The sequence below is a fragment of the Penicillium riverlandense genome (genome assembly GCF_028828495.1).
Source record: "Penicillium riverlandense strain IBT 135883 chromosome Unknown utg000003l_segment0_segment0, whole genome shotgun sequence".
Lineage (NCBI taxonomy): Eukaryota > Fungi > Ascomycota > Eurotiomycetes > Eurotiales > Aspergillaceae > Penicillium > Penicillium riverlandense.
This window is the reverse complement of record NW_026643196.1, coordinates 1,116,885-1,140,127: the sequence shown is the minus strand read 5'-3', so window position 1 is coordinate 1,140,127 and position 23,243 is coordinate 1,116,885. Positions and strand designations below refer to the sequence as shown.

At 53.3% G+C, this 23,243-nt stretch overlaps 11 protein-coding genes across 11 annotated transcripts; 7 read left to right on the top strand and 4 right to left on the bottom strand.

Moving 5' to 3' along the window:
- Window positions 1-586: 586 nt before the first annotated feature.
- N7474_004095 (ATP-binding protein) lies at window positions 587-2,488 on the top strand (the record flags this gene model as incomplete). Its single annotated transcript, XM_057195510.1, has 5 exons — window positions 587-876; window positions 932-1,297; window positions 1,354-1,595; window positions 1,648-1,988; window positions 2,045-2,488. The coding sequence occupies 5 exons, from the start codon at window positions 587-589 to the stop codon at window positions 2,486-2,488; spliced, it is 1,683 nt and encodes a 560-aa protein (XP_057052906.1).
- A 196-nt stretch (window positions 2,489-2,684) lies between these two features.
- N7474_004094 (uncharacterized protein) lies at window positions 2,685-3,790 on the top strand (the record flags this gene model as incomplete). Its single annotated transcript, XM_057195509.1, has 2 exons — window positions 2,685-2,985; window positions 3,042-3,790. The coding sequence occupies 2 exons, from the start codon at window positions 2,685-2,687 to the stop codon at window positions 3,788-3,790; spliced, it is 1,050 nt and encodes a 349-aa protein (XP_057052905.1).
- A 239-nt stretch (window positions 3,791-4,029) lies between these two features.
- On the bottom strand, window positions 4,030-5,037 carry N7474_004093 (RTA1 domain-containing protein; the record flags this gene model as incomplete). The annotated part of the gene is made up of 3 exons (XM_057195508.1): window positions 4,030-4,628; window positions 4,687-4,779; window positions 4,842-5,037. The coding sequence occupies 3 exons, from the start codon at window positions 5,035-5,037 to the stop codon at window positions 4,030-4,032; spliced, it is 888 nt and encodes a 295-aa protein (XP_057052904.1).
- An 850-nt stretch (window positions 5,038-5,887) lies between these two features.
- N7474_004092 (putative phosphoketolase) lies at window positions 5,888-8,699 on the bottom strand (the record flags this gene model as incomplete). Its single annotated transcript, XM_057195507.1, has 8 exons — window positions 5,888-5,925; window positions 5,979-6,804; window positions 6,863-7,483; window positions 7,545-7,854; window positions 7,906-8,058; window positions 8,110-8,344; window positions 8,409-8,483; window positions 8,537-8,699. The coding sequence occupies 8 exons, from the start codon at window positions 8,697-8,699 to the stop codon at window positions 5,888-5,890; spliced, it is 2,421 nt and encodes an 806-aa protein (XP_057052903.1).
- A 283-nt stretch (window positions 8,700-8,982) lies between these two features.
- On the top strand, window positions 8,983-10,450 carry N7474_004091 (uncharacterized protein; the record flags this gene model as incomplete). The annotated part of the gene is made up of 5 exons (XM_057195506.1): window positions 8,983-9,359; window positions 9,419-9,733; window positions 9,782-9,844; window positions 9,905-9,977; window positions 10,034-10,450. 5 exons carry the CDS (start codon window positions 8,983-8,985, stop codon window positions 10,448-10,450), a joined length of 1,245 nt encoding a protein of 414 aa, XP_057052902.1.
- A 963-nt stretch (window positions 10,451-11,413) lies between these two features.
- Window positions 11,414-12,888, top strand: N7474_004090 (uncharacterized protein; the record flags this gene model as incomplete). Its single annotated transcript, XM_057195505.1, has 2 exons — window positions 11,414-11,598; window positions 12,807-12,888. The coding sequence occupies 2 exons, from the start codon at window positions 11,414-11,416 to the stop codon at window positions 12,886-12,888; spliced, it is 267 nt and encodes an 88-aa protein (XP_057052901.1).
- Window positions 12,889-16,159: 3,271 nt separating this feature from the next.
- Window positions 16,160-17,117, top strand: N7474_004089 (Rab family GTPase; the record flags this gene model as incomplete). The annotated part of the gene is made up of 3 exons (XM_057195504.1): window positions 16,160-16,243; window positions 16,302-16,365; window positions 16,477-17,117. 3 exons carry the CDS (start codon window positions 16,160-16,162, stop codon window positions 17,115-17,117), a joined length of 789 nt encoding a protein of 262 aa, XP_057052900.1.
- Window positions 17,118-17,545: 428 nt separating this feature from the next.
- On the top strand, window positions 17,546-18,505 carry N7474_004088 (40S ribosomal protein eS7; the record flags this gene model as incomplete). The annotated part of the gene is made up of 3 exons (XM_057195503.1): window positions 17,546-17,701; window positions 17,998-18,080; window positions 18,142-18,505. 3 exons carry the CDS (start codon window positions 17,546-17,548, stop codon window positions 18,503-18,505), a joined length of 603 nt encoding a protein of 200 aa, XP_057052899.1.
- A 311-nt stretch (window positions 18,506-18,816) lies between these two features.
- N7474_004087 (putative dynactin Arp1 p62 subunit RO2) lies at window positions 18,817-20,740 on the bottom strand (the record flags this gene model as incomplete). The annotated part of the gene is made up of 3 exons (XM_057195502.1): window positions 18,817-18,978; window positions 19,059-20,307; window positions 20,364-20,740. The coding sequence occupies 3 exons, from the start codon at window positions 20,738-20,740 to the stop codon at window positions 18,817-18,819; spliced, it is 1,788 nt and encodes a 595-aa protein (XP_057052898.1).
- A 361-nt stretch (window positions 20,741-21,101) lies between these two features.
- Window positions 21,102-22,239, top strand: N7474_004086 (uncharacterized protein; the record flags this gene model as incomplete). Its single annotated transcript, XM_057195501.1, has 2 exons — window positions 21,102-21,353; window positions 21,406-22,239. The coding sequence occupies 2 exons, from the start codon at window positions 21,102-21,104 to the stop codon at window positions 22,237-22,239; spliced, it is 1,086 nt and encodes a 361-aa protein (XP_057052897.1).
- A 141-nt stretch (window positions 22,240-22,380) lies between these two features.
- On the bottom strand, window positions 22,381-23,035 carry N7474_004085 (actin-related protein 2/3 complex subunit 5 family protein; the record flags this gene model as incomplete). The annotated part of the gene is made up of 2 exons (XM_057195500.1): window positions 22,381-22,609; window positions 22,674-23,035. The coding sequence occupies 2 exons, from the start codon at window positions 23,033-23,035 to the stop codon at window positions 22,381-22,383; spliced, it is 591 nt and encodes a 196-aa protein (XP_057052896.1).
- Window positions 23,036-23,243: the final 208 nt, after the last annotated feature.

The window sequence follows — 23,243 nt, the reverse complement described above, 5'->3', positions numbered from 1 at the left end:
TGGAAATTAATCATTCCCCTGACATAGATACTGGAGGGGTACTCGGGACTAACTCGGTCGAGAGAGATATATATATCTGGTCGTGGCAGGGATCCCGAGTAGAAGCACCACGATACCTCTCTCAACGGCACTGCAGATGACGTCAAAAATCTCCCCCGAGAAAAGGAAACCTCACAGAGGATCAGGGAATGATCCCCCGGGCTACTAGAATCTCTAATAGGAACTACCGACCAGTCAAGTCCCTCCGACTGAGTAACTCCCGGGTCACCACCCAATCGATGCCAAGCCCTCCCTCGGGCTGGCCCACTCACTCCCATTGACCACATCTCTTTGCTTCTCATACTCTTTCCCGTCTCTCTTTTGTGCTTTTCTCATTCTGTCTTTCTTTTCTTCCGTGTATTCTTCTGAATCGGCCTCCCTGGCCATACGCTCCTTAACTACCATATCACCCCCCTGGCGCGGGTGAGATTTCTTAGAACAGGGGCTTTGTTGGTCTCCTGAGACATTCATTGCTGACCACATCGGCCGGATCTGCACATCCGTCAAAGGAGATCGCATTCCCTTTAAAATCTGTGACTAATTCACCATGCTATGGAGCCGGAGGCTGGCTCAACCGCTGATGGCCCGCGCCCGGCAGGGTCTACTCGCGCCTCGTGGGTATAACGACCGGACGGTGCTGTGCGTGTGCAAACGGTTCGATTCCTCTCTTCCTCAAAATAATACCGGCCAGTACGGACCAAGCCCAGACCCGACGGATCGGGGTGATGATGAGGGTGGCCGGGGGCGGAGCGGTGATTCCGACCCCAATCTGAAATCCACGATCCTAAAAATGCTCGAGACTGCCGCTACCACGGCGGCGTCGATTGCCATTCTTGGGTAAGTGTTCCCCGACCATAGTAGAATCGATCGGGCTGACCCATTCGCCCTCAAGTGCGGCGGGTTATTCATACCACAAGTACTACAAGTACTTGGTTCTGGACAAGATGGACAATGCCTTTAGCCCCGGCGATCCCGCCCTCGAGGTCGCAGGCGTTGTATCTGGGAAGCACAAGTACCACGACGAAGAGCACTGGGTTCCGCGGGACGAGCAGGCCAAGATCGATGATATCGTCGCTGGTAAATCTGGCGGCCACTACTACCTAATCATCGGCGAGAAGGGCACGGGTAAGACCTCCATGCTCCTGGAAGGGATGCGCAAAATCAATGGTGAGGGCGTTGCCATGTTCGAAGCGCATGCGGATCTGGAGATCTTCCGTATCCGACTGGGGAAGGCGCTGGACTATGAATTTCATGAAGAGTACGTTTGCCGCCCATTGTGGCATTTGATGTCTTGGTGCTGACGAAGAGAACCAGTTATGTTGGGAGCTTGTTTAGCATTCGGGGACCGCGGGATACCACTGCCTTGCTGGACATTGAACGGGCCTTTAACAAGATGGAGAAGGTGGCCCTGATGAGAAGACGCAAGGGCTCGCCACCGATGGTGCTCATTATCAACAGCACCCACCTGGTTCGTGACGACCATGATGGACAGGATCTCCTCGAGATGATCCAGCAGCGGGCCGAGCAATGGGCTGCCAGTGGTCTAGTGACGACCAGTAAGTCTACCCGAAGGGTTGGTCTGGCATTGACTGATAATGTGACAACCAGTCCTGAATAGTGACGACTACTGGGTCTATGAGCGCCTGAAGAGGTACGCAACACGGATGGAACTCATCCCGGTGACGGACTTGCCCAAGGACAAGGCAATGGCGGCGCTACAAAACTACCGCAGACAATTCTTCCGCGAGAATCTCCCGTCGACACTGCTCGAGGACGTCTACAATAAAGTGGGCGGCCGACTTTCCTTCCTCAACCGCGTCGCCAAGTCCAGCGACATGTTGAAGACCTGCGAAGAAATCTACCGATCCGAGAGGACCTGGTTCCTCAACCAGTGCTGGATCCTTGGAATGGAGATGGACGACGACGTGATGGATCAGCAGAAGTACGCTGTAAGTAGCACCCGCCGCTTCCAGTGCCACAGCCAATTGACCCAACCCCCGTGCAGTCTGCGGCCATGGTGCTAGCAAAAGCACTAGTTGATCGCGCCAAGGAGATGGAGAAGACCTACGATCCCGTCACAGGCCACGTTCTGCCCGAGATCCCACTGCACGAAGCACGCGAGATCATGACCCGCGCGGACTTCATCCAGTCCTACGATCATGAAAATATATTCACCATTGACTCGCGAGCCATGGTGCGCGCCGACTCGGTGCCCATGCAGCTTGCCTTCCAGGACATTTGCACGAGACCTGGATTTGACAAGCACTTGGAGGGAACCCTGACACGCATTGGCGACATTGAGAGTTTGGGTCGCACGCGCGAGCTGACCATCAAAGACCTATGGGATCAGGGTAAGTACCGGATTGTTGTGCGGGACACCAAGGGACGAGAGAGCGGGACAGTGGAGTTTGCAGTCGCCGAGCGCGAGGAGGAAGAAAAGGACGAGTGATGGATGCGTCGATAACCGATAAGGATAAGCGATAATGGATGACGTAACATTATACATTCCTCCCTCTCTCTTTCCTCTTTCTTTCTTCTCTTTCCTCCTTCACCCTCCGCCTTTCTCTCTTCTCTCTTCTCAAACTACTTGATCTGCCACTTCACTCAGACCTTTCTTGGACGTCTATCGTTTCCAATCACCAATCATGTCTCCTCGGAAGAAGGCAGTTTCCTTGGAAGATGACCAGACGCGTCCTGCACGCGACCAGCCAGGGAAAGTCATTGCACTGCTACTGCGAGTGATCGCCATGCCCGCAGCTTCTCGGTTTGGGATCTGTGTTTTGAGCAGTCTCATTCTCAGCTCCATCCTTTACAAACTCACCGCATCCATCACGGTGGACGACTTCGCTCATGTCAGTAAGAACGTGGAGGAACCGCGGGAGATCCTGGGCTTGATCGCCTGGCGAACTGTGGAGATTGGCCTGGTGTGGATTATGATGATTGACCGTGAGTTTCCTCGCTTTCGATCTGTCGGACTAGAGAATAACCCGTCTTCGGTACAGCCCATGATATCTGGACGTACTTCTTCGTCACACACATGCCGACCTACTACATCCTGGTTCTCTTCTACCGCGTGCGGCTTTCCTCGGCGGCGTTGTCGTTTGCCATTTTGCTCTGCTCGATTTCATTCCCTCTGATCCCTACGCTCTGTCTGCCTACTATTGTGAAAAACCGGCGAGGTACCCTCGAGCCTCCGTCCACCGTCGCTAATCGAGGGATTTTGCGGGACTGGCTCACTCACTTTTACACTACGATCGCCGCCACGTCTGTTTTCTGTGTCGTTCATCATCTCAACAGTGTGACCTGGATGGGCCCTTTCATGTTCGCACATTTCGAGAGTCTTCGCACCATCGGGGCCGCTCAGCCTGAGCATACGGGTGGCTCCAGTGATCACCTTATCTTCTTCTTAGCTATGCTCCCTGTTGGCTATTCTTTGTGCGAATTCCTGTTCTACAAGTCCATCTATTCCCCTGCCGACGACTTTGAGAAACCCGCAAACCGCGAAGGGGAATACTTGATAGTCAGTCTTCGCCGCAAAACTTGGGGAAAGCTACCGGCCAAGACGAGGGCACTTGTGTCACGGACTCTGATCCTCACTACTGGGATGCTTCTCAATACCATCGTGCAGATACTCGGCACATTTGACCGTGTTGATTTCGCGGGTTCGTTCGCATGGGGTGGAGTCTGGGCAATGGGGACCTTGGTTGTTGGCGCGATGTTCGCCTGGATTGGTGCAGTCGAGGGGGTGTAATGCTATCCTTCAGAACGATGTCATAAGAGAAAGCAAGGCGTTCGGACTGGCGTTGTTACTGTATTTTTTGAGCTTCGGTTGATACCACGATGAATTTCATCCAGTTTATTCCCACAAGTCTAGGGCCGTAATCACCACGTACCCAACAAACACAAAAACGCTAGCATATCCATGAACACATCATATCAGATATGGAAAAAAAAACAAAACCAAAAAAGAGATCTATGCACAACTCATATCTATGCCCGGTCCGAGACGTACATCTCCACTCCATCACTAGAAACCTCGCTCTTAATCGTAGACGCCGTCCCCGAGTCGGGGAGCAACCAACCAGGGTGCAAGACATTGAAAATCCCAACAGCAACAACCATCATGGCGCCGTCCAGGGCAACAAAGTACTTCTCATGAGTAATCAGGTACCCGGACCAGCCCTGCAGCAGCTCGATCGTACGATAGATACTCCGAGCATAGATGCAGAGCAGAGAAATGACCGTGGCAGCCAGCAACGGTACAACCGACCGCGTCAACGACTGCAGCATATGGTGGCGGATCGTGCGGCGCACAAAGTCCGCGGCGAAGAACACGAAGACCGTGATGGAGACCAGTTGAAAAATAATGCCCGCAACCATGATGTGCGTGCCGGTCGCGGTGCTACCGTTGCCACCGACGGCTGAGGAGGCCATGCCGCCGCCGATGGCTTGGACAACTAGCGAGATCACGTCGCAGGTCACAAAGATCCAGAGGTACCATTTTGGGCTGAGCACCGAGGAGTCCCGGCCGAGGAGCTGGATGAAGCGGCCCAGGAGGATGTAGATGCCTGCTGTGAAGAAGACCGGGGCTGGGGTGTGTTTTTAGAAACGGAGACCTTTGTGGAAAAAGGGAAGAAGGTCTCTTACCGATAATGAGGGTGGAAATCTGCATCAGGAAGGCAGTGCCGTTATAGGGACAAGACGATGACCATGTCCGGCCGCCCCATCCGATCAATTCCGCTGTTGGTTGGCATGATTAGCTTCGTAGATCGACAATTGGGTACTGCTTAGGCAGTTCATACTGATGCATCCGACAGCAAACACTGAACACCACCATGTGCGCTTCCAGCAGAATTGAACTGTATGGAGGATCAATGACACCCCGAAGAGCACGAGGAATGCGATTCCCGCTCCTTGTGAGGGGACGTAGCCATATTCATTGTTGTAGCCGGGGATTAGAGCATGGCAGCCCAATGTGATGTCGTGTTTGTTAACCATGATGAAGCTGTAGTATAGGCGAGGGGTTGGTTGGATTGGCGTAAAAAAGAGAATGGAAATAAAAGAAAGGCCGGTCGACAGTTGGTTTAGATATAGGTTGATTAACCTGTAAGCAAGAAAGAAAGGCTGAGTGGTCTGTGGGTGCAGTCGAGATGATAAAGAAAATAAGCTGATATGTATACTTCGTCGCGATCGGAGATGGTTGTTTGGGGGGAGGGGGGCCTCGTTTGCTGCGCCTCAAGCAAGCCTTGCAACGCCGCCTTAGCTTTTTTTAGGATATAGAGAAGCTAGGCTTCAGAATTTGGGGGAAAAAAGGAGGAAATAGATCTTGGTTCTAGGCAGAACTTTTTGCCAGTCCCCAATAATAAGTAGGCTGAGCAGCGTGGTAAAGTAAGACGATGTGCGAGAGCTTGCATTTTGAAACCATCAGCATAAGCCATCGGAGGAATCAAGACCGACTGGTCCATCGGATCGGACTTAGCAACGGGCCGAAAAACAGAGGAGAGGGAAAAATGGCGGTGGAGCACTTGGCCATCAATGCAATTGTATTGGATGACCAACCGAAAAGGCTGGACCTGATAGTTATCGATTCGGCCCGGAAGTCTCTGGCTGACAGGTCGCAAGCCACGCCACTTACGGTTTAGCGCGAGCGCGATGAACCATAAGATGCCCTTGCGAGGCATCTGACTGGTTCCCGATTCAACCTCACACAGTGCCTATTCTGAGCCATTTAGCCAAATTCTAATGTACTTTCTAGATTGCCTCAACTCCTCCCAAGTCGGAAATTAAGGCGAAACGCTATTTCAACTATTTTACAATTCACCGCTTAGAATCGGAATTAACGAGCGTTCTACGTAAACTTGGACATGTCGTACATGTCATCCGGATCTAACCAAATCAGTCAGCACCATACGACTAAACACGTTGACAGAACTGCTTACCCTTGTGGTTCGCGATGATATATTTCCTCGTCTCAACGATATTATGCCCCAACTCGGTATGCAGCTCCTGCTGGCGAATGCGCACTTTCTCATTGCGCTTAGCAGCTCCATCCAAAGCCGCCTGAGCAACATGGAAGCGCGAGGTGCGGTTAACGAGCATCATGTCGAATGGGGTAGTGGTGCTGCCCTCCTCCATATAGCCAGCAATAGAGACCCGGTCGAGTCGCGGGCGACCAAAGAGCAAGCCCTGCAGCTCGGTCGGGTAGCCATGGTAGTTGAAGTGGATGGGTCTATCGACCGTGAAGAGGTTGTCAAAGGCGGACACTGAGAGCGCGTGCGGGTGCGAGCCCTCGTTCTCGAGGATCATCAAGTCCGTGACATTGATCACACGCACGCGCAGCTCCGGCGCCCGCTTTCGCAGAATCGCGGCGGCTTCAATCACCTCGAACATCACCTCAACGCCAATTCCCACCAATACCACGTCCGGGTCCAATCCTTCGTCGGTGGAGCAGAACTTCCAGATCGATGCTCCAGCCCGGCAGTGGTTCTCTGCTTCGTCGGCTGACAGGTAGGCCGGAGTTGGCTGCTTCGAGCCTACCATCAGATTGATGTAGTTCTTCGACTTCAGGCAGTGGTGCAGTGTTGTCAGGAACGTATTCGCATCTGGTGGCAGGTAGACGCGTGCGGCCGAGGGTTTGAGCTTCAGCACTGAACCGATAAAGGACGGGTTCTGATGAGAGAACCCGTTATGCTCCTGGCGAGTCCAGGTGCTGGTCTCGATGTAGTTGATGCTGCTGACATCCGAGTGCCAGTTCGTTTCTTGCGCCTATAAGGCATCATACCGTGTGAGCATCCGCGAAATTGGCAGACTGGAATTTACTTACCATCTTGATGAACTTGGAATACTGCACCATCATGGTGTGGATAATCCCCAGGAAGCTCTCGTACGACGGGAATATGCCCACACGGCCAGTAAGAGTATACCCTTGCAGGAACCCCTGGCACATATGCTCGCTGAGGACTTCAATGACACGGCCACCACGCGCGTTGGAAAACTCATCCCACTGGAAGTTGCGGTTGGTGTTTTCAAACACGGTGTCCAGCTTGTTGCTCTCCAGCTCATCAGGAGAGAACAGTCGCACGCTGTGCGGGTTCTCTACGAAGACCCTGTCGATCAGTTTTCCAGCCACCTTCATCGCGCTTTGGGCGGTGCCCTTTTGCACAGCAAATTTCTTCCAGTCTGGAAGCTTAGGCGCAATATATTTCTTGTGGCCATCGGTGCGCTGACCAAGTTTCTTGTCGTCGTCTATAGGGATCACCGATTTGATTTCGTCGATGATGTCGCCTTTCTCTGTGAACAGCTCCCCTGGCCTGTATTCGGCCAACCACTTGTTTAACAAGTCTAGCTCCTCCTTATCGGTCTTGGCATTGGGCAGGGGGACCTGGTGGGAGTGAAAAGAACCCTCGATGAACTTTCCATGGAGCTGCTTGGGTCCAGACCACCCCTATTCAAAGTAGACCAGTCAACCCCTGTCCTATAATAACACTTCTGGAGGCGTGACATACCTTCGGAGTCCGCAAGATGAGCATCGGCCATCTCGGCTTAAGAATAGGCTTCCCAGAACGTGCTGCCTTTTGGATCTTGCGGATCTCCTCCACAGCCCAGACCATTGAACAGTGAAGGTCAGTGTCGATGTCATTGAGATTCTCCACAAAGCGAACTTGATAGCCATATCCACTGAAGAGGGCTAACAATTCTTTATGATCCATGCAACCAAAGATCGTGCGCTCGCTGATCTTAAAGCCATTCAAATGCAGAATCGGCAGGACAGCACCAGATTCTTTGGGATCAAGGTACTTAATGCCATGCCAGGACCTGGGAACTAGTCAGTAATGGTCTCTTTACGAAAAAAAGGGTATTACCCACGTGGCAGTCGGTCCAGTTTCGGCTTCGCCGTCACCAACTACACAGGGGACAATTAGGTCAGGGTTATCCATTGCGGCGCCAAAAGACACTGCTAGGGCATAGCCCAGCTCTCCACCTTCGTGGATGGCGCCCGGTGTTTCGGCATTGATATGACTAGGTGGATAGTCAAATTGAGAGTCAGTAGAATATTACAGGTAAACATACCTTGGAAGTCCAGCAGTGGTGCTGAAAGTTGAAATCAGCCGGTGAAGACCCTCGCCGTCACGCGAATAATGAGGGTAGAATTTCCCCAGCGAGCCCTCGAGCCAGAGTGCAGCCAGGATGGCCGGCGCGCCGTGGCCTGGACCGACGACAAATAGCATGTCGAGATCCATGGTTTTGATGAGGTAGTTCAAATGAGAATAAACCAAGATCAGACCGGGGCACGTTCCCCAGTGTCCTACGCAAGTGGGACATATGAGCAGACAGCTTAAAGCAAGGCCACAACGACAGGAAGAACTCACCGAGCAATCTAGGTTTGACATCATCAAAAGTAACATCTCTTTTCAGAAGCGTATTGTCTTGCAAGAAAATCATTGCTAGAAATCATGCGGATTAGTTGAGCACAAGATCCCACGGAAGGTAGTCTTACCTGCGGCAATGTAGGAAGCCGCCCTCCGGAACTTAAACAGACCATCGCAGGCTGGCTGGTTCAAGGTCTCATGAGGAAGCCCAATTGCCAGGTTCTCCAAACCATCCGGCAGATGCGACGGTAGTGGCTGTGGATTTGGTCGGTCAATAACTTCGCCAGGCATGATGGATTAAGGATGGGGGATGGTAGAGCTTGATACGGGGTGGTCAATTGATCTAATTGTTAAACAAGCAGGAGAAAACAGACACAGGTTTTAAGCAAACCGTATGATATTGTCGATTATGAAATCAATCGCTCATAGCCTGCAAGAACGCAATATCCTGACAGTTGCTTGTTGTCTACGTCATCAATCGGGGTGACATCACTGTCATCAACAAAGTACAACACGGGGGAAAAAGGAGTTCAAACGCGATCAGTTACATCAATTTCTTTCGAATTTCAAAACCATGGGCAGGTCCATTCTCGCTGTGAATGCGGGCTCGTCCTCGGTCAAGATCACCTTCTACACATTTGAGAAGCCGCCGAAAGCAATCGTAGATGCGCAAGTATCCGGGATCACAGCACCACCGTCCACGCTCAAATACCAGCGCGGAGCTGTCAAACACAAGGAACAACTCAAAGAGCACCTGAGCACTCCGCAGGATGCATTCAAGTTCCTCCTGTCGCGCTGCTTCAGCGATCCCGAACTATCCGAGGTAGCCTGCGACGACGACCTGGCGTATATCTGCCATCGCGTCGTACATGGCGGCGACTATCGCGAGGCAGTGGTCATTAATGACGATACATACCACCACCTGAAGGAATTAGAGGACCTGGCACCGCTGTATGTTGCTTGGTGGTGGAAATATATATTTCAGATCACTGATATTCCGCATTTGCCAGGCACAACTTTTCAGCACTGGAAATCATCCGTCTTTGCAGACAGGAACTGCCCAAAGTTCAAAGCATCACATTCTTTGACTCGGCTTTTCACCAGACTTTACCAGACTACGTCCGCACATACGCCATCAACAAGGAGGTCGCCAAGGCGAACGGATTGCGCAAGTATGGCTTCCACGGAATCAGCTACTCGTTCATCCTTCGCTCTGTGGCTCAGTTCCTGGGCAAACCGATGGAAAAGACAAACCTCATTGTCATGCATATCGGGAGCGGTGCTTCAATATGTGCCATCAAGGAAGGCAAATCCATTGATACCTCGTAGGTTCTTGGCAGGCTGGAGTCTTGCAACTTGCTAAATTTGCTCAGGATGGGTCTCACTCCCTTGGCTGGACTGCCCGGCGCCACGCGGAGCGGTGATATCGATCCTTCGTAAGTGTTCCCATCAGCTTTGCTGGACACTCTGTGTGTTAACCCGGCTCGGGGCTTTAGTTTGGTTTTTCACTATACCAACGAGGCTGGCAAGCTGAGCCCTGCTAGTACCAAGGAAATGCACATTAGCACTGTCAGTCACTCTTCGCCTCCATCCAAGTCACGGCTGACTCTGACATGATTTCACAGGCGGAGGAGATCCTCAACAAGAAATCCGGCTGGAAAGCGCTCACCGGTACGACGGACTTTGCTGAAATCGCGGTTGAGAACCCGCCATCTGCAGCGCACAAGTTGGCATTTGATCTCCTAGTCGACCGAATCCTCGGCTATATTGGCAACTACCACGTCAAGCTGGGCGGTCAAGTTGATGCGGTTGTCTTCGCGGGCGGGATTGGAGAGAAGAGTGCACTCCTGCGCCGGACATTGGCAGACAAGTGCCGGTGCCTGGGTGTAGCTATTGACTCAACTGCCAATGACCAAGGCCCGGAAGATGACCAGACAGTGAAGGATATCTCATCCGACGGCGGCGCCAGCAAGGGACCCCAGGTGCTGATTTGCCAGACCAATGAACAGGCGAGTTTTTTTTCCCTTATTGGAGACATCTGACTCAATCTATCCATTCTTTGGCTGACTATATTCCAAATAGTTCGAGATGGCATACCACTGTGTTTGCTCGCGATCGTAGACTGCGGAATGGAGGAGTCGAATTTAAGGCGAAAGGATCAGGAACAGGATTTTACATCAATATGAGGTGACATGTTTGCAGTTGACACCCGTCACCGGGTGATAGATATAGACCGTCGGACGCGTAACGACGCCCAATTTAGCTATATTGCCAGGAACGCGACAAAGACAGGCTAGTCCCTGCATATTACACGGTAGTGCAGACTGTGCATCCATCTATCTACCGAGGATCGGCGTACTTGTGTCAGTGAGGTATGATCTGATACATCGAATTGGAGCCGCCGCCCCAGGAACCATTTGCGCTCCTCGCGGAACTAGAGTAGCTTCCCCCACGGACGGGACTGCATGTTCGAGCCGATCGACCGGGCAGCTGCGAGATCGCAGAACCATGGTTGAGGGTGGTGGCGGCAGGGCGATCTGCAGTTGGCATGGAGAAGGTATGTAGCGCCCTGTCGAGGGTCACATATGTATGCAGCAGATCGATCGATCGAAATAGTCATGGTCACATTCCTTAAAAAGTGACGGGGATCGACAATGCATCCTCCCAGCGGGCACACTGTAGGGCTTTCGGGCAGACAATGTGTCATTGTATGTCGAGTACATAGTACGGAGTAGTCCGAGCTAATCCGCTTCCCCGATCTAAGGGGGGTCGGTGTTTTCAGACTCTGGCTTTGTGCCGTGTGGCTTGCCACTCCACCCGGCTGCATTATTAGTGGCGGGAAACAGTAGCCGCGTCTTGTTCGACTGGCCGCGGATGCTTTTTGAGGATCCCGATGAGCCCCCCGGACCCGGACCCGCGCCTGTGGATAGCTTGTATACATTGTACATACAGACACAGTACCGAAACAATTAAATTAGGGGCTGGCGATCGCAGCACCCGATGCGATGGGTGTGGTGGAGTTTGTCGATCGTCATCTGCGGCTTTACTCCTGGCAGCTGCGAGCTAAACGAAGTCGTGGAAAGCTTTCCGGCTGGTCCTCGGCTGCATCTCTGCGGAGTGCGGCGTTGCTGGTGATGGAGTACACGGGTCTGGCCGTGGAAACATACTTCAACACAGCCTCGACGACATCGTGGATCATTTGTGTACTGTTTTTTGGCCTTCTAGACTGCGGAGTACGGCGGCATACGCCAGACCCACTCTTTACACAGAGACTATTGTTTGAGAAAGGCATTTCCAGAACTTCTCTGTCTCTGGAGGCTGGGAGTCATGCACTAAGCTCGGCTTCACTTCCGCGACGCCCTAGGGCAGCATCCATAGCCGTGGTGGTGTGGACATGCCGGTCTAGATCAACGAGAAAGGGCCAAGACAACGGAGAGATCGAACTGTGGCGGTCCAACAAAAGACACAAGCCAGAAAAGCCTTGATTCAGGGAGCAACCAGTAATCGACAAGCTTGCAAGCCGTCCGCACGGCTTATAATCATCTGAGATATGGCTGTTGGACGACCACTAAGCGCCGCCTCCAGCACACTGTCGCAGGAGGGAAGACGGAAGGCAGTTCATGCAGTGTTGATTTGACTGTAGGTTGACCCATGTTTCAAGGCCGCGCGCGGGAGAACTAATGCATCGAGCCGAAGCTTGGAGACCCATTCCACTCGAAACGGTGGCTGATTACGTTGGGAATTGCCCTTGGGCCATTGGGTTCGCACCGTCGCAGGAATGCACTAATACGCCATGAACCATAACCCTGGGTTCGCGAGGACCGCAGATGGTAAGAACCGTTATGCATGGAAGAGAATCCTGCTCCGTCATCTTGTTGTTAGTTCATTAGTGTATACATATGAAATCATGAATTCCCAGCACGGCGGCACAGGACGGGCAACTCACGACGGCGAAAAGACGGAGGACCGACAGAGTATTAGCATTACGGGGCCACAACGGGTTGTCGCAGTGTTCTCCCGTTTCTAGCGTCGTTCTAGCTGTAATAGAAATGGAGGCCTGGATTGGAAGGCCGTGAGGCAGGATGGGTCCGCTTGACAAGAAAGGGGAAGCTGGTTACTAAACCTCAATTAATGTACAGTAGTGATGATCACGGATTTTAACCACAAAGAAAGGACAGATAGTAGGGACTGTGTAGGTATGTAACTATCGCCGGGCCGGGATAAGAAATTGGTCCCTTATTGGGGGTTCGCTTGTCCGGCAAACCGCCCCTGACGGTTGAGCCTTGTCGGAGGGTGACGTCGTAACTAAATAATCATTTGTTTGTCCAATTTAGGAGTAAACACGGCTGAAACACGGTTAGGGGCCCCGTGTCAAGGTCGCTTCCTCCCCTTTGGCAGATGGGGTCTCTGGGAGTGTACCGAAGCCACCAGCGGCTCCATTGTGGCGAGCTCATGGAAAACGCTGACGCAAAAGCTTTAGAGGTGGAGTCCAGGAGGATCGTGACTCTATTCTGCAGGTCGCAAAGAAGGAGTCCAGAATGTTCACAGAATACGGTATTCATCCGATACCACCATTACTGCGAGTGGACCCAAAGCCGGGCGCGCTAGAAAGACTAGAAGGACAGTCCCGGTCCCCCACAGCCTCCGATCTCTCCAGCAGAAAGGGGAACTACCCATCCCGGCGGCCCACCGTTTGCCATTGATTATTCTGCCCCTAACTAATCTCGATGAAATCGATGTTGGGCGTCACCCAACACGAAACGAGGCGAGACACCTTGGGGCGGCATTCGTCAGTATACGATTGGCTTTGTTCTCCCACCATCGTCACAGCCGGGGCCAAAACCGGGGCTCTCCCAAGACCGAGCCTGAATTTGGGTCTTCTTGATGATTATTGAGCGGAGAACCGAATAAATGTCTGGCTTTGACCAGGATCTATGGGTTGGTTGGCTAGGGGATATGTCTGCCTAGGCATCATATGCCAGCCCCCTTTGCCCCTTGCCCTACCCAGTACAGCCCTGGTATTGGGTACAACTGAGATACATCCGATGGAGCCCGACCACGCGAGAGCCCAGCGATGTCTAATTCGGATCCATCCGCTGTTCCTGGTGGTGTTTGGGGCTCCACTTCCTGGAACAGTGTCCATACTCTCGGATCGAGTGCCTTTTTCCTTTTTAGCCTCTGTGTCTTGACGCTGAAAGTTTCTTTTTTTTTTTTTTTTTTTTTTTTTTTTTCATTTTTTGGGGCTGCTGCGGGTGTACTTTTGGTTCCGCGCACAGGGAATCAAAGGAGGGAAAAAAATACAGATCGGATTGTGATGCATCATGGCCTAGGAAATTTTTTTCGATTGATAGCACGAAGGAGCCCCGATCGCCCTGGCACTACTGCGGCACTAATGAGGATTAGCAGACGTTGAAGCGAGCAAGAAAGGGGTCGGGTCAGAATACAGATCCCCGGGACAGTGGACGGGAGAGCCGCCGGGGCTAAACAAAGACACCCAGTTAAATAACAAAAATAACAATTTGAATAAATGGGAAAATAAATTAATTATTCAATAATTCAAAGGAAAAAATGGCTGATCGTCGGCCATACAACACTCCCATCCCTCTAGTATAACTACGCAATCGGTCCCCCCCCTGGGGACCCTCCCCCTAGGGAGATGATTATTGTCCGCTACATACTCTTTGCTCACTCTCCACATACTTGAACTACTCATCTCCGTCATCCCCTACCGAGTCGCCCTTTATTCTCCCTTCGCCTCCCTTGCGATACGTTCAATCTCCCCGGATCAACCGGGAGCCCAGTTCCGCGCAATCCTCCCTTGCCGAGCACTAGTCCACATATCCCTTGGGCTGGCCGTTACCTGGTTTAGATCGCGATTTCATGGATTGAACAACACTGCTGCCACCCCCGAACGCGTGCGGATACTCTTTCGTCTCTTGCGGCTACAGATCCGATCTATGCCTCTGGTGTTACAATTCAGATAAAACCCAACCGACCTATCATCCGGCCTAAATACTTTTTTTTGGCGCCCGTCACATTCCTGCTACGATCTCCTGGCGCCCGCGCTGCATTGTCTGTTTCCGCGGCCATTCATAAAGGACCGCTTCTTCTGATCTCGACTGCATCTGCATCCATCGCACCCGTCTTGTTCTTCCGTCTAGAACATTGATTTTTCTTTTCTTTTCTTTTTGTTTTTCGGGGGGTGGTTTGGGAAGTGCCGTTTGTTGTACTTCGAGAAGTATAATAACTCACGGGTTTCTGTGTTTACTCGGTGAGTCCCTTTTCTCTCATTCTCAACCCTGCGGCTTTCTTTTCACCTGCTTTATCTCACACCCTTCTTTTCCAAAGCTTCCACAAAACTCCCCTCTAACCATGCTCGTTTGCGCAGAACTCAACATGATTCTCCGGGACCTATCGGCCTCCAATATGGGGCGTGGCGCCTATGACACAACTGGAGTGAAGAAGCCCGGCGCACCTCAACCGCCACCAAAATAAACGACTGGAGCAGAAGACTTGCTCTTCAAACCCCTCGTTGCCGGCAATGGTTTCACTTCCGATTTATCTGGCGCCCATGGTTGCTGGAGTTTTACGAACCTGCGTTTGGACTTGATTCTTCTTCGGTAAGACAGACTGGATCCTCTCTGATACCATCTGTTACTAAACAATGAGTCTAGATACTGTATCACTATTTCTTTTGTCATTTCGGTCGATGTTCATTCTTTTCACCCACCTCTGGGCCTTGCCGCGCGACACCACATATACCCTTTTAATTCCGTTCAACTATACCGCATCTGCTTCGGATATCTTCAGCGTGACTTTTTTCCCTTCAATTATTTCACCCCATCCTTTTTTTTCGGGCCCTCCTCCAATTCTCACGCCTCGCCATCTACCTTCTTCTCCGACACGACTCTACCGAGACCCCACGGCCCGCCCTTCCTCAAAAGTTGGTTTGTTTCTCTTCTGGTGTTCTTTTGTGCTTTTCTCTTCCAAAAGGCGTTTTGGCATAGACGGGACGGGAACTTGTTGCATGGGATTGCATGGGCTGATACCAGAAGAACCTAGAGCTTCGACCTCGCGGTCAATAGCACGTTTTTTGTGTCTCTTTTGGGGTTTGATGTACTTGTATTGTCTTTTTTTCCAGTCATGTCTGTATTATACTCCCGCGCCTTTGAAACTCAGCTGCGGCTGTTTTTATTTTCACCTTTTCCCCTGTCAATCTAGTGTGCATGTAGGCTAGACAAGTAACGGCTGGGCTGCATCTTCGGGCCTGTTGGGCCGATTTGCATGCTGACCACCACTGGCTGGGGGCTTCACAGCGTCGGGCACTGGCTTAGCCGCAATTGTTCCCTCCACGGACTATTTTGCCTACATTGATCATTGTTAGATGCATTCTTGGTACACATCGAATGATTCTACATCCAAGAATCATGTTGTATACTGCCTGTGGAGGCTGTCTGGATCCCGTGATCACTAAGCCTAATCAGGCGGCGAGCGTCATCTGCCTCCCGCTTGGGCAACCGCGACTTCTAGTCTCTCCCTCTCCCCTTGTCTACTGCCGAGAACCCGATTTCTCCAGGACTCCCGCACCTCGTGTTCCAGCGATTGCACGAAGTGAGACAGCACATCCACATCGGATTCGTTGCCAGCCACCCACTGAAACCGCCACCTCACTCTTCAGCCTGACGGCGGTTGATCGCCTTGTGCAGCACTGCTGACCGCATCGTCTCACATCTCCCCTATCCGTCTCAGCCATGTCCGAGGCCGCTAGCGCAAATACCCCGAAGCCGAGCAGCAGCGTCAAGCTCGTGCTGTTGGGCGAAGCTGCAGTGGGCAAGGTATGTTGCGTGCATGGCAGGTTACACACCACACTGGGCAGTCGCTGATCGTCGACAGTCCTCGCTCGTCCTTCGGTTTGTCAATGATGATTTCCAGGAGAATAAGGAGCCGACCATTGGAGGTGAGATTTTTTAATATTCCCCCCACACCCTCCTCCGGACAGTTGCATGTCCAGTCGTCCCACCGGGCCATTGCCGCAGTATGAACATCAGCTTATATTGTCCTCATTCAGCCGCATTCCTCACGCAGAAATGCTCCCTGCCTACGCGCACGATCAAATTCGAGATCTGGGATACGGCAGGCCAGGAGCGGTTCGCCTCGCTGGCCCCCATGTACTACCGCAACGCGCAAGCCGCGCTGGTGGTCTACGACGTGACGAAGCCCTCGTCGCTAACGAAAGCGAAGCACTGGGTGGCTGAGCTGCAGCGCCAAGCGAGCCCGGGGATCGTCATCGCCCTTGTCGGCAACAAGCTGGACTTGACCAACGACGGCGGCGATGCCTCCGAGGCGTCAACCGTACCGGTGGCTGAGTCCGGGTCTACTGGTGCCGATGGAGATGAAGGCGCAGGCGAGGAGGGCGATGAGCAGGACGCCACGCCTGGCGATGCCAGGAAAGTGTCGACACGGGAAGCCAGCTCGTATGCGGAGGAGGAGGGATTGTTGTTCTTCGAGACCAGTGCCAAGACGGGAACGAACGTGGTGGATGTCTTTACGGCTATTGCCAATGCGATCCCCGAGAGCAGTCTGAAGACTGGTCGGGGCGCCGGAGCAGGCACTGGACAAACTCAGTTGAGCGGTCGGTCGGCGGACGACTCGCGCGTCAACCTGGGAGATCGAAATGCGGCGACGGCGAAGGAGGGCTGTGCTTGTTAATATTTTTCTTTTTCTTTTTTTCTTTTCAGAGAGTCATTTGGCATGTTTTTGTCTGTTTCCCGGGATGGCTTATCCCATCCCTGCCGTTGAGCGAGTTGCTAGAATGTTGCGTTGTCCGCAAGCAAATTCACCATTCTCAAGATTATTGTACGATGACTATTAAGTCGGTATAACTACACGGAGCCCCGTATTATTCTGGACCTGGATGCCATGGTGATAGATTGATGGACTTAGGGCATGGTCACATGATCATCCACCTTACTCAGCAGCTATTACCTCAGCCAATCTGCGCGCTAACCATACCTGGGTTAGTGCCCACACTCGCTAATCCATCCCACACAAATTCAAGGAAAGCGAGACTCTCCAATCCTCCAGCCGACCTCAACCACCCAGCACCTCCCCGCAGCAGCACCTCGTCGCTCGCAATCATGGCTGCCATCAACAAGATTGCCGCCAACTCCCCCTCCCGGCAGAACCCCTCCGAGCTGGAGACCGCGGTCGCCGGCGCGCTCTTCGACCTCGAGAGCAACACCCAGGACCTGAAGGCCACCCTTCGACCCCTGCAGTTCGTCTCGGCCCGTGAGGTAAGAATTGAATTGTTTTTAGCATCGGAGATGGGATTCACGAGGTTATGCGTTCGGGGGAATTGCTGGTCCAAGAGATGGGATTCTTTGTTGCGGTTTTGTGTGTGTGCGATGGACAGCCATTATTGCCCTGATGCAAGGCACCACGAACTTAAGTGGATGAGGAATATGTTCAGAGGCCTTTCAGACTGTTATGGTGTCGACCAGCAAGAGGAATTGGCTTTTTTTGCTTGTGGTGTTGTGCGCGCAAATTTTTTTTTCTTTTCAATGAACTGACATATCTTCCGCACATTTAGGTTGAGGTCGGCCACGGCAAGAAGGCCATCATCGTCTTCGTCCCTGTCCCTCTCCTGCAGAACTTCCACAAAATCCAGCAGCGGTATGCTTCTACACTACGTTTTTTCTCTACGTTCAGCAAAGAAACTGACAGCCAAATTCAGCCTGACCCGCGAGCTCGAGAAGAAGTTCTCGGACCGCCACGTCCTCTTCGTCGCTCAGCGCCGCATCCTGCCCCGCCCCAAGCGCTCCGTCAACTCGCGCACCACCCAGACCCAGAAGCGTCCCCGCTCGCGCACCCTGACCGCCGTCCACGAGGCCATCCTCGCTGACCTGGTCTACCCTGTCGAGATCGTCGGCAAGCGCACCCGCACCAAGGAGGACGGCAGCAAGACCCTGAAGGTCATCCTGGACGAGAAGGAGCGTGGTGGCGTCGACCACCGCCTCGATGCCTACGGCGAGGTCTACCGCCGGCTAACTGGCCGGGCCGTCGTGTTCGAGTTCCCCCAGAGCGGCGCCGAGTACTAGATTCTTCTGATTGTGTCTTGTATCTCCGGTGTTGTTTCTTTTATGTGTCTCGAGGGGATCTTTGTTGGGTAGTTTCTAGTTAACGCACCCCCATACCTGGAAACTAGAGCGGCATGCCAAATGCAAATTCGGGTGACTCTTCAAAAGAAAAACAATGCATTTACGGTTGTCTATCCTATCCGTGATCTGTTTCGCTGTAATGATGCCATGCTATGGCACGGAGAGCTGGGGTGAACATAAGAGTATGAGATATGTAGGTAATGCAGTAAATACAAATCCAAAGGGGGTATGGACAAGACAAGAAACAATAATCACAACCCAGCCTGGATCCTCCCCACGCCCAGGACCATCCAATAAGCCAGTTCCCGTGTAACCAGATCATCTGGCTTGGAACTCTTACCAACATTCTGCTGCTCAAGCTGTGCCTCCGCCTCCCATTCCATATGCACAAACACCGGGATTTCCAGTACGTCCTCATCAGGCAAAGCCGGAGTCTGGTCGTCACCTGCGCCCCCCGGGACAAAGGATCCGTGCCAGGCAGTGTGCCCGGGACGACTTCTAGTACAACAGTGGTCCAGTTCCGGCCCTTGTCCCATACCTTCCCGGCCTCGGGGACCTTTTCCCCGCCGCGCATAGTGGCAGATCGAGAATCGGCGATGGGGGCCTCTGCACCTTGCAGCGCCTCGTCCCAGACGTCGCTGTTGGCGCCGATTTCGAATTGCGGACACAGGATAGTCACCTTGGAGGCAACGCGGCCCGGAGTTACGGACGGTGTGGCGAGAGTGATGCGCACGGGGTCGAACATGTGGTTTTTGAGGTTGAGAAGGACATGAATAGGCCGGAGAGGGGGTAGGGCAGTGAGATCTGGAGCAGGGACGGTCGGAGAGACTGCCGAAGATGATGAGGGGAAAGCAAGTGGCCGCAGAGTCGGGAGTGGGATGTAGCTGAGTGCGATGAGGCGGATTCGGAACCGGGTGGACTGCGGCTTGGTCTCGGGCTTGACGAGGATGTGCTTGCAGGATTTGCAGCGTTTGGCGCGCTTGGTGCGCAGGAGGACTGGGAGGGGGAGTAGATCGTCGACAAAGCGGACGTCAGGCGATTGCTCTGTTAGCTGGTCTGCTGAGGCAACGCCGTTCCAGCCGCATTCTGCAGAAGCCAGGCGTTCGATCACCTCGAGTTCGGCGCGTGAGTCGGCAACGCGGAGACCCTCGCTGGCCGTGAGGGCTTCGCGCATGACCGGCGGTTTGGATTTGGGCTTCTTGTTACCGCTGCCGTAGAGTCCACCTAGACGGGATGACGAGGCGTAGAGAGACATGAGCCGGTTCAGGGCTCCGGGCGAAGAGAATCCAAAGTCCGAGTTGAGAGGATCGCTTGGCGAGTTGGAAGTCTCGTTGATTTGGGTACGGTAGAATGATTTTAATGCAGCAAAGCGTGCTTCCGCGCCCAGAGGAGGTGCCGAGTCCTCTTTCCGAGCGGACTGGTCCGTATCCTCTTCACCACGGGCATTGGATTGTTCGTCAGTGGACGAAAAAGTGGCCAAGGGGGATTTGAGATCGCCAAAAGTGCGGGACGGCTTTCTGTCAAAGGAGGCTGGAGCAGTGGAATCTGTCATTTTCTGCAGTTGGCTGCGGATATTGGTTGGCTTGTCGAACTTGATGCCGATATCGAGCGTGGTCCATAGACAGTATCCGCAGGAGAGCACCCACGGCCCTTGCTGGGTCGCATTACCGGCTACATTTTCAATGGTACTCACAGCCAGCGGAGCGGTGCAAGCAGGGCAGTTGAAGCAGTTTCTGCCACACCTAGATATTGCGCGTTAACTTGCAATTTACGCCAGAGGTGGTCCGCCACCACATACCTGTTGCCATCGCTCTTCACCATACTACTCGGCGTTTCAAACAAGCAATTGGGACAGTACCAGCTGACAATCTCCTCGGTGATGCATCGCGGACATTTGATCTGGTGACAGTCCTCGCAATAGAGGAGCTGTTCTGGCGGGTACAGCGAGAAGTTGGATCGCGGTGATCTGGGGTCGAACGTCTGCTCCTCTTCCTCCTCTCCCTGCGCTTCTTGTTCTTCTTCTTCTTTCTGTGTTTCTTCGGTGTCTTCTGCTGAGAGGCTTGTGCGCTCTGGTTTCTGCGGCGACAGTGTGGACTTGCGCTTCCTGCCCGGCTCGGGGACGGGAGTGTCCGCGCAGGGACAGGAGATGTAGGTGTAAGGGAATGGACGAGACATTTTTGATTATTGTTTGGTCAATTCATCTTTGGCTCGGAAAGCGACTTGTAGGAACGTATGAGATAGTCTGTTGAGCTTCAGGCCCCCCCGCGATTGCAGCCACAATTGCGATCCCTGCGCCCCTGCTTCTCATCAGCTTTAGCAATGCCTTGTCTCCGGAGTCAGAACGTACCAATACAGTATGTAGAAGCAGCAAAGGTCTTCTGCTGCTCAACCCGAGTTCAGAATGTAGCAACAGATCAAGACGAGGAACCCGCGCGGTTGACCCGACAGTCAGTGCGGAGGAACAACAAATTTGCGCCACTGACAAACACCTGCACTTTAACAACTCCCCAAACTTCCTCCCTCACCACAACTCACCATGCTCCCTCTTCGGGCAATTCGCCCGAGTATTCCACGGCACTGTCTCGCCTTGTCATCAATCCGCACCTACGCTGCCCAAACACCCGGCAACCCGATGCTAGAGATCTTCAACCGCAAGACAAAACATCTACAGAAAGACCGCGCCGCACATAATGTCGAAGAGAGCCGGAAAGTCGACTACCTCAAAGACGAGGTGGCAATGCGGTTATGCGAGCGGTTATTGGTGAGCGAGACGAGCGGAACAATAAGGGTGAGCACAGGAGGCGCTGACGGCATGAACTTTGGCTACATAGGATATCAAGCGCAAATTCCCCAATGTCCTCGATCTAGGCGCGAACAGCTGCAACATTGCACGCGCGCTGACGCAACCAAACATCGACTACACCACGCCGGAGGGCACACCGGCGCCGCCGCTGACCGAGCGCATCTCCAAACTGACCTGCGTCGAGACATCGCGGGCACTCCTGCACCGGGATGAGGACCTGCCCTTTAACAAGGAGATTGATATTACACGGGAAGTGATCCCAGACCTGGAAACACTGCCATACGAACCGAACTCATTCGACGCCGTCCTATCCTCACTCTCGATACACTGGATCAACGACCTGCCCGCGCTCCTGGCGCAAGTGAACACAATCCTCAAGCCAGACGCTCCCTTCATCGCAGCCATGTTCGGCGGTGATACGCTCTTTGAACTGCGCGGGTCAATGCAGCTGGCGGATATGGAGCGGCGCGGCGGCGTGAGCCCGCACGTTTCACCGCTGGCGGATGTTCGGGACGTAGGCAGTCTGTTGACTCGCGCCGGGTTCAAGATGCAGACGGTGGATGTCGAGGATATTGTTGTTGAGTTCCCGGATACCTTTGCCCTCATGCAGGACCTGCAGTCCATGGGCGAGAGCAATGCCATCATGCATCGTGAGGCTGGGCCGCTATCGCGCGATGTCTTGTTGGCGAACGACGCTATATACCGTGCTCTCCATATGGAGGAGGGTACGCAGGGAATTCCTGCAACGTTCCGATTGATCTATATGATCGGGTGGAAGGAAGGGGAGGGCCAGGCGCAGCCATTGCAGCGTGGGAGCGGCGATGTCAACCTGAAGGATATACTGGGCGGCGGCGATTTTGAGAAGCCATGAAGCAACAACCGTAATGGGTTACAGATAATGACAATGTACTATTAGAAATCCAGAAACTACGTTCACGCAGTCACAACAGGGAGTATGGAATGCAATCAATCAAGAAAGCCTCTCTAGCAGACACAAGAAACCATATAGTAATCAAACCGTCCGGCGGTCCGTCATGACCCGCACAATCGACCCAGTGCCTGCCACCTCGACGAGCTTCTCATGCCAGCTCAGCAAAACACTCATCTGCTGTCCACCACCACCTTCGCCTAGGTTCCGCCCCTGGATCTGTGAGAACCCTCCGGTACTCTGCGGCGAAACGGACATGCTGCGCGGCGACTGAGACCCGCTACCGGGGGCAGGCGAGGACATTCCCTTGTAGCTGTTGCATATAGGGTCAGCGTACTCTCCCCAAAAGATCCCTCAAGAAGGAGGAAGTGACGTACAGATACTTCATCAAACAGTCCGCTCTCTCCGACCCGCGGTCCCCAGCACATACCCCCTCCAACACACGAGTCATCTCTCCCTGCCGAATCCCCTGCAGCACCTCAATAACGGTAGCCAGGTGCACCTCTTTCGCGCGGTCGTCGCCGCCCAGCGGGGCTGTGTCGAGAACATGCCGCAAGGCGCCCTCGGGGTCGCCGCCACGCAGCAGCTGGCGCACTTGTGTTGCGACGTTGGCAGCGTCACTGGAGGTCTCGGGGGGCGGCAGCGTCGCGGGGAGGAGGGTTTCCATGGGGAAGTTGGCCGAGGACTCCGGGTCCAGGCGGTCGATGTTGATCGTGCGGAAGTTGTCGAGTTGAGACATTGTTGCGGGCTTTTAGATGCGAAGAGGAGAAAGAGAGGAGGGAATTGAATTCCTGGGTTGGACTTGTTGCAGCAGTGTGAGATGTGTGCGCCTTTCTTGATGTGGCCTGCTTTATCGATGTGGGTGGAAGCGGGGGAGCTTAGAGGGTTGCCTGGGAGTGGACTGGGGTAGTGCGAGGTTGAAAGGAGGTTCAAGGAGAGAGGAGGAG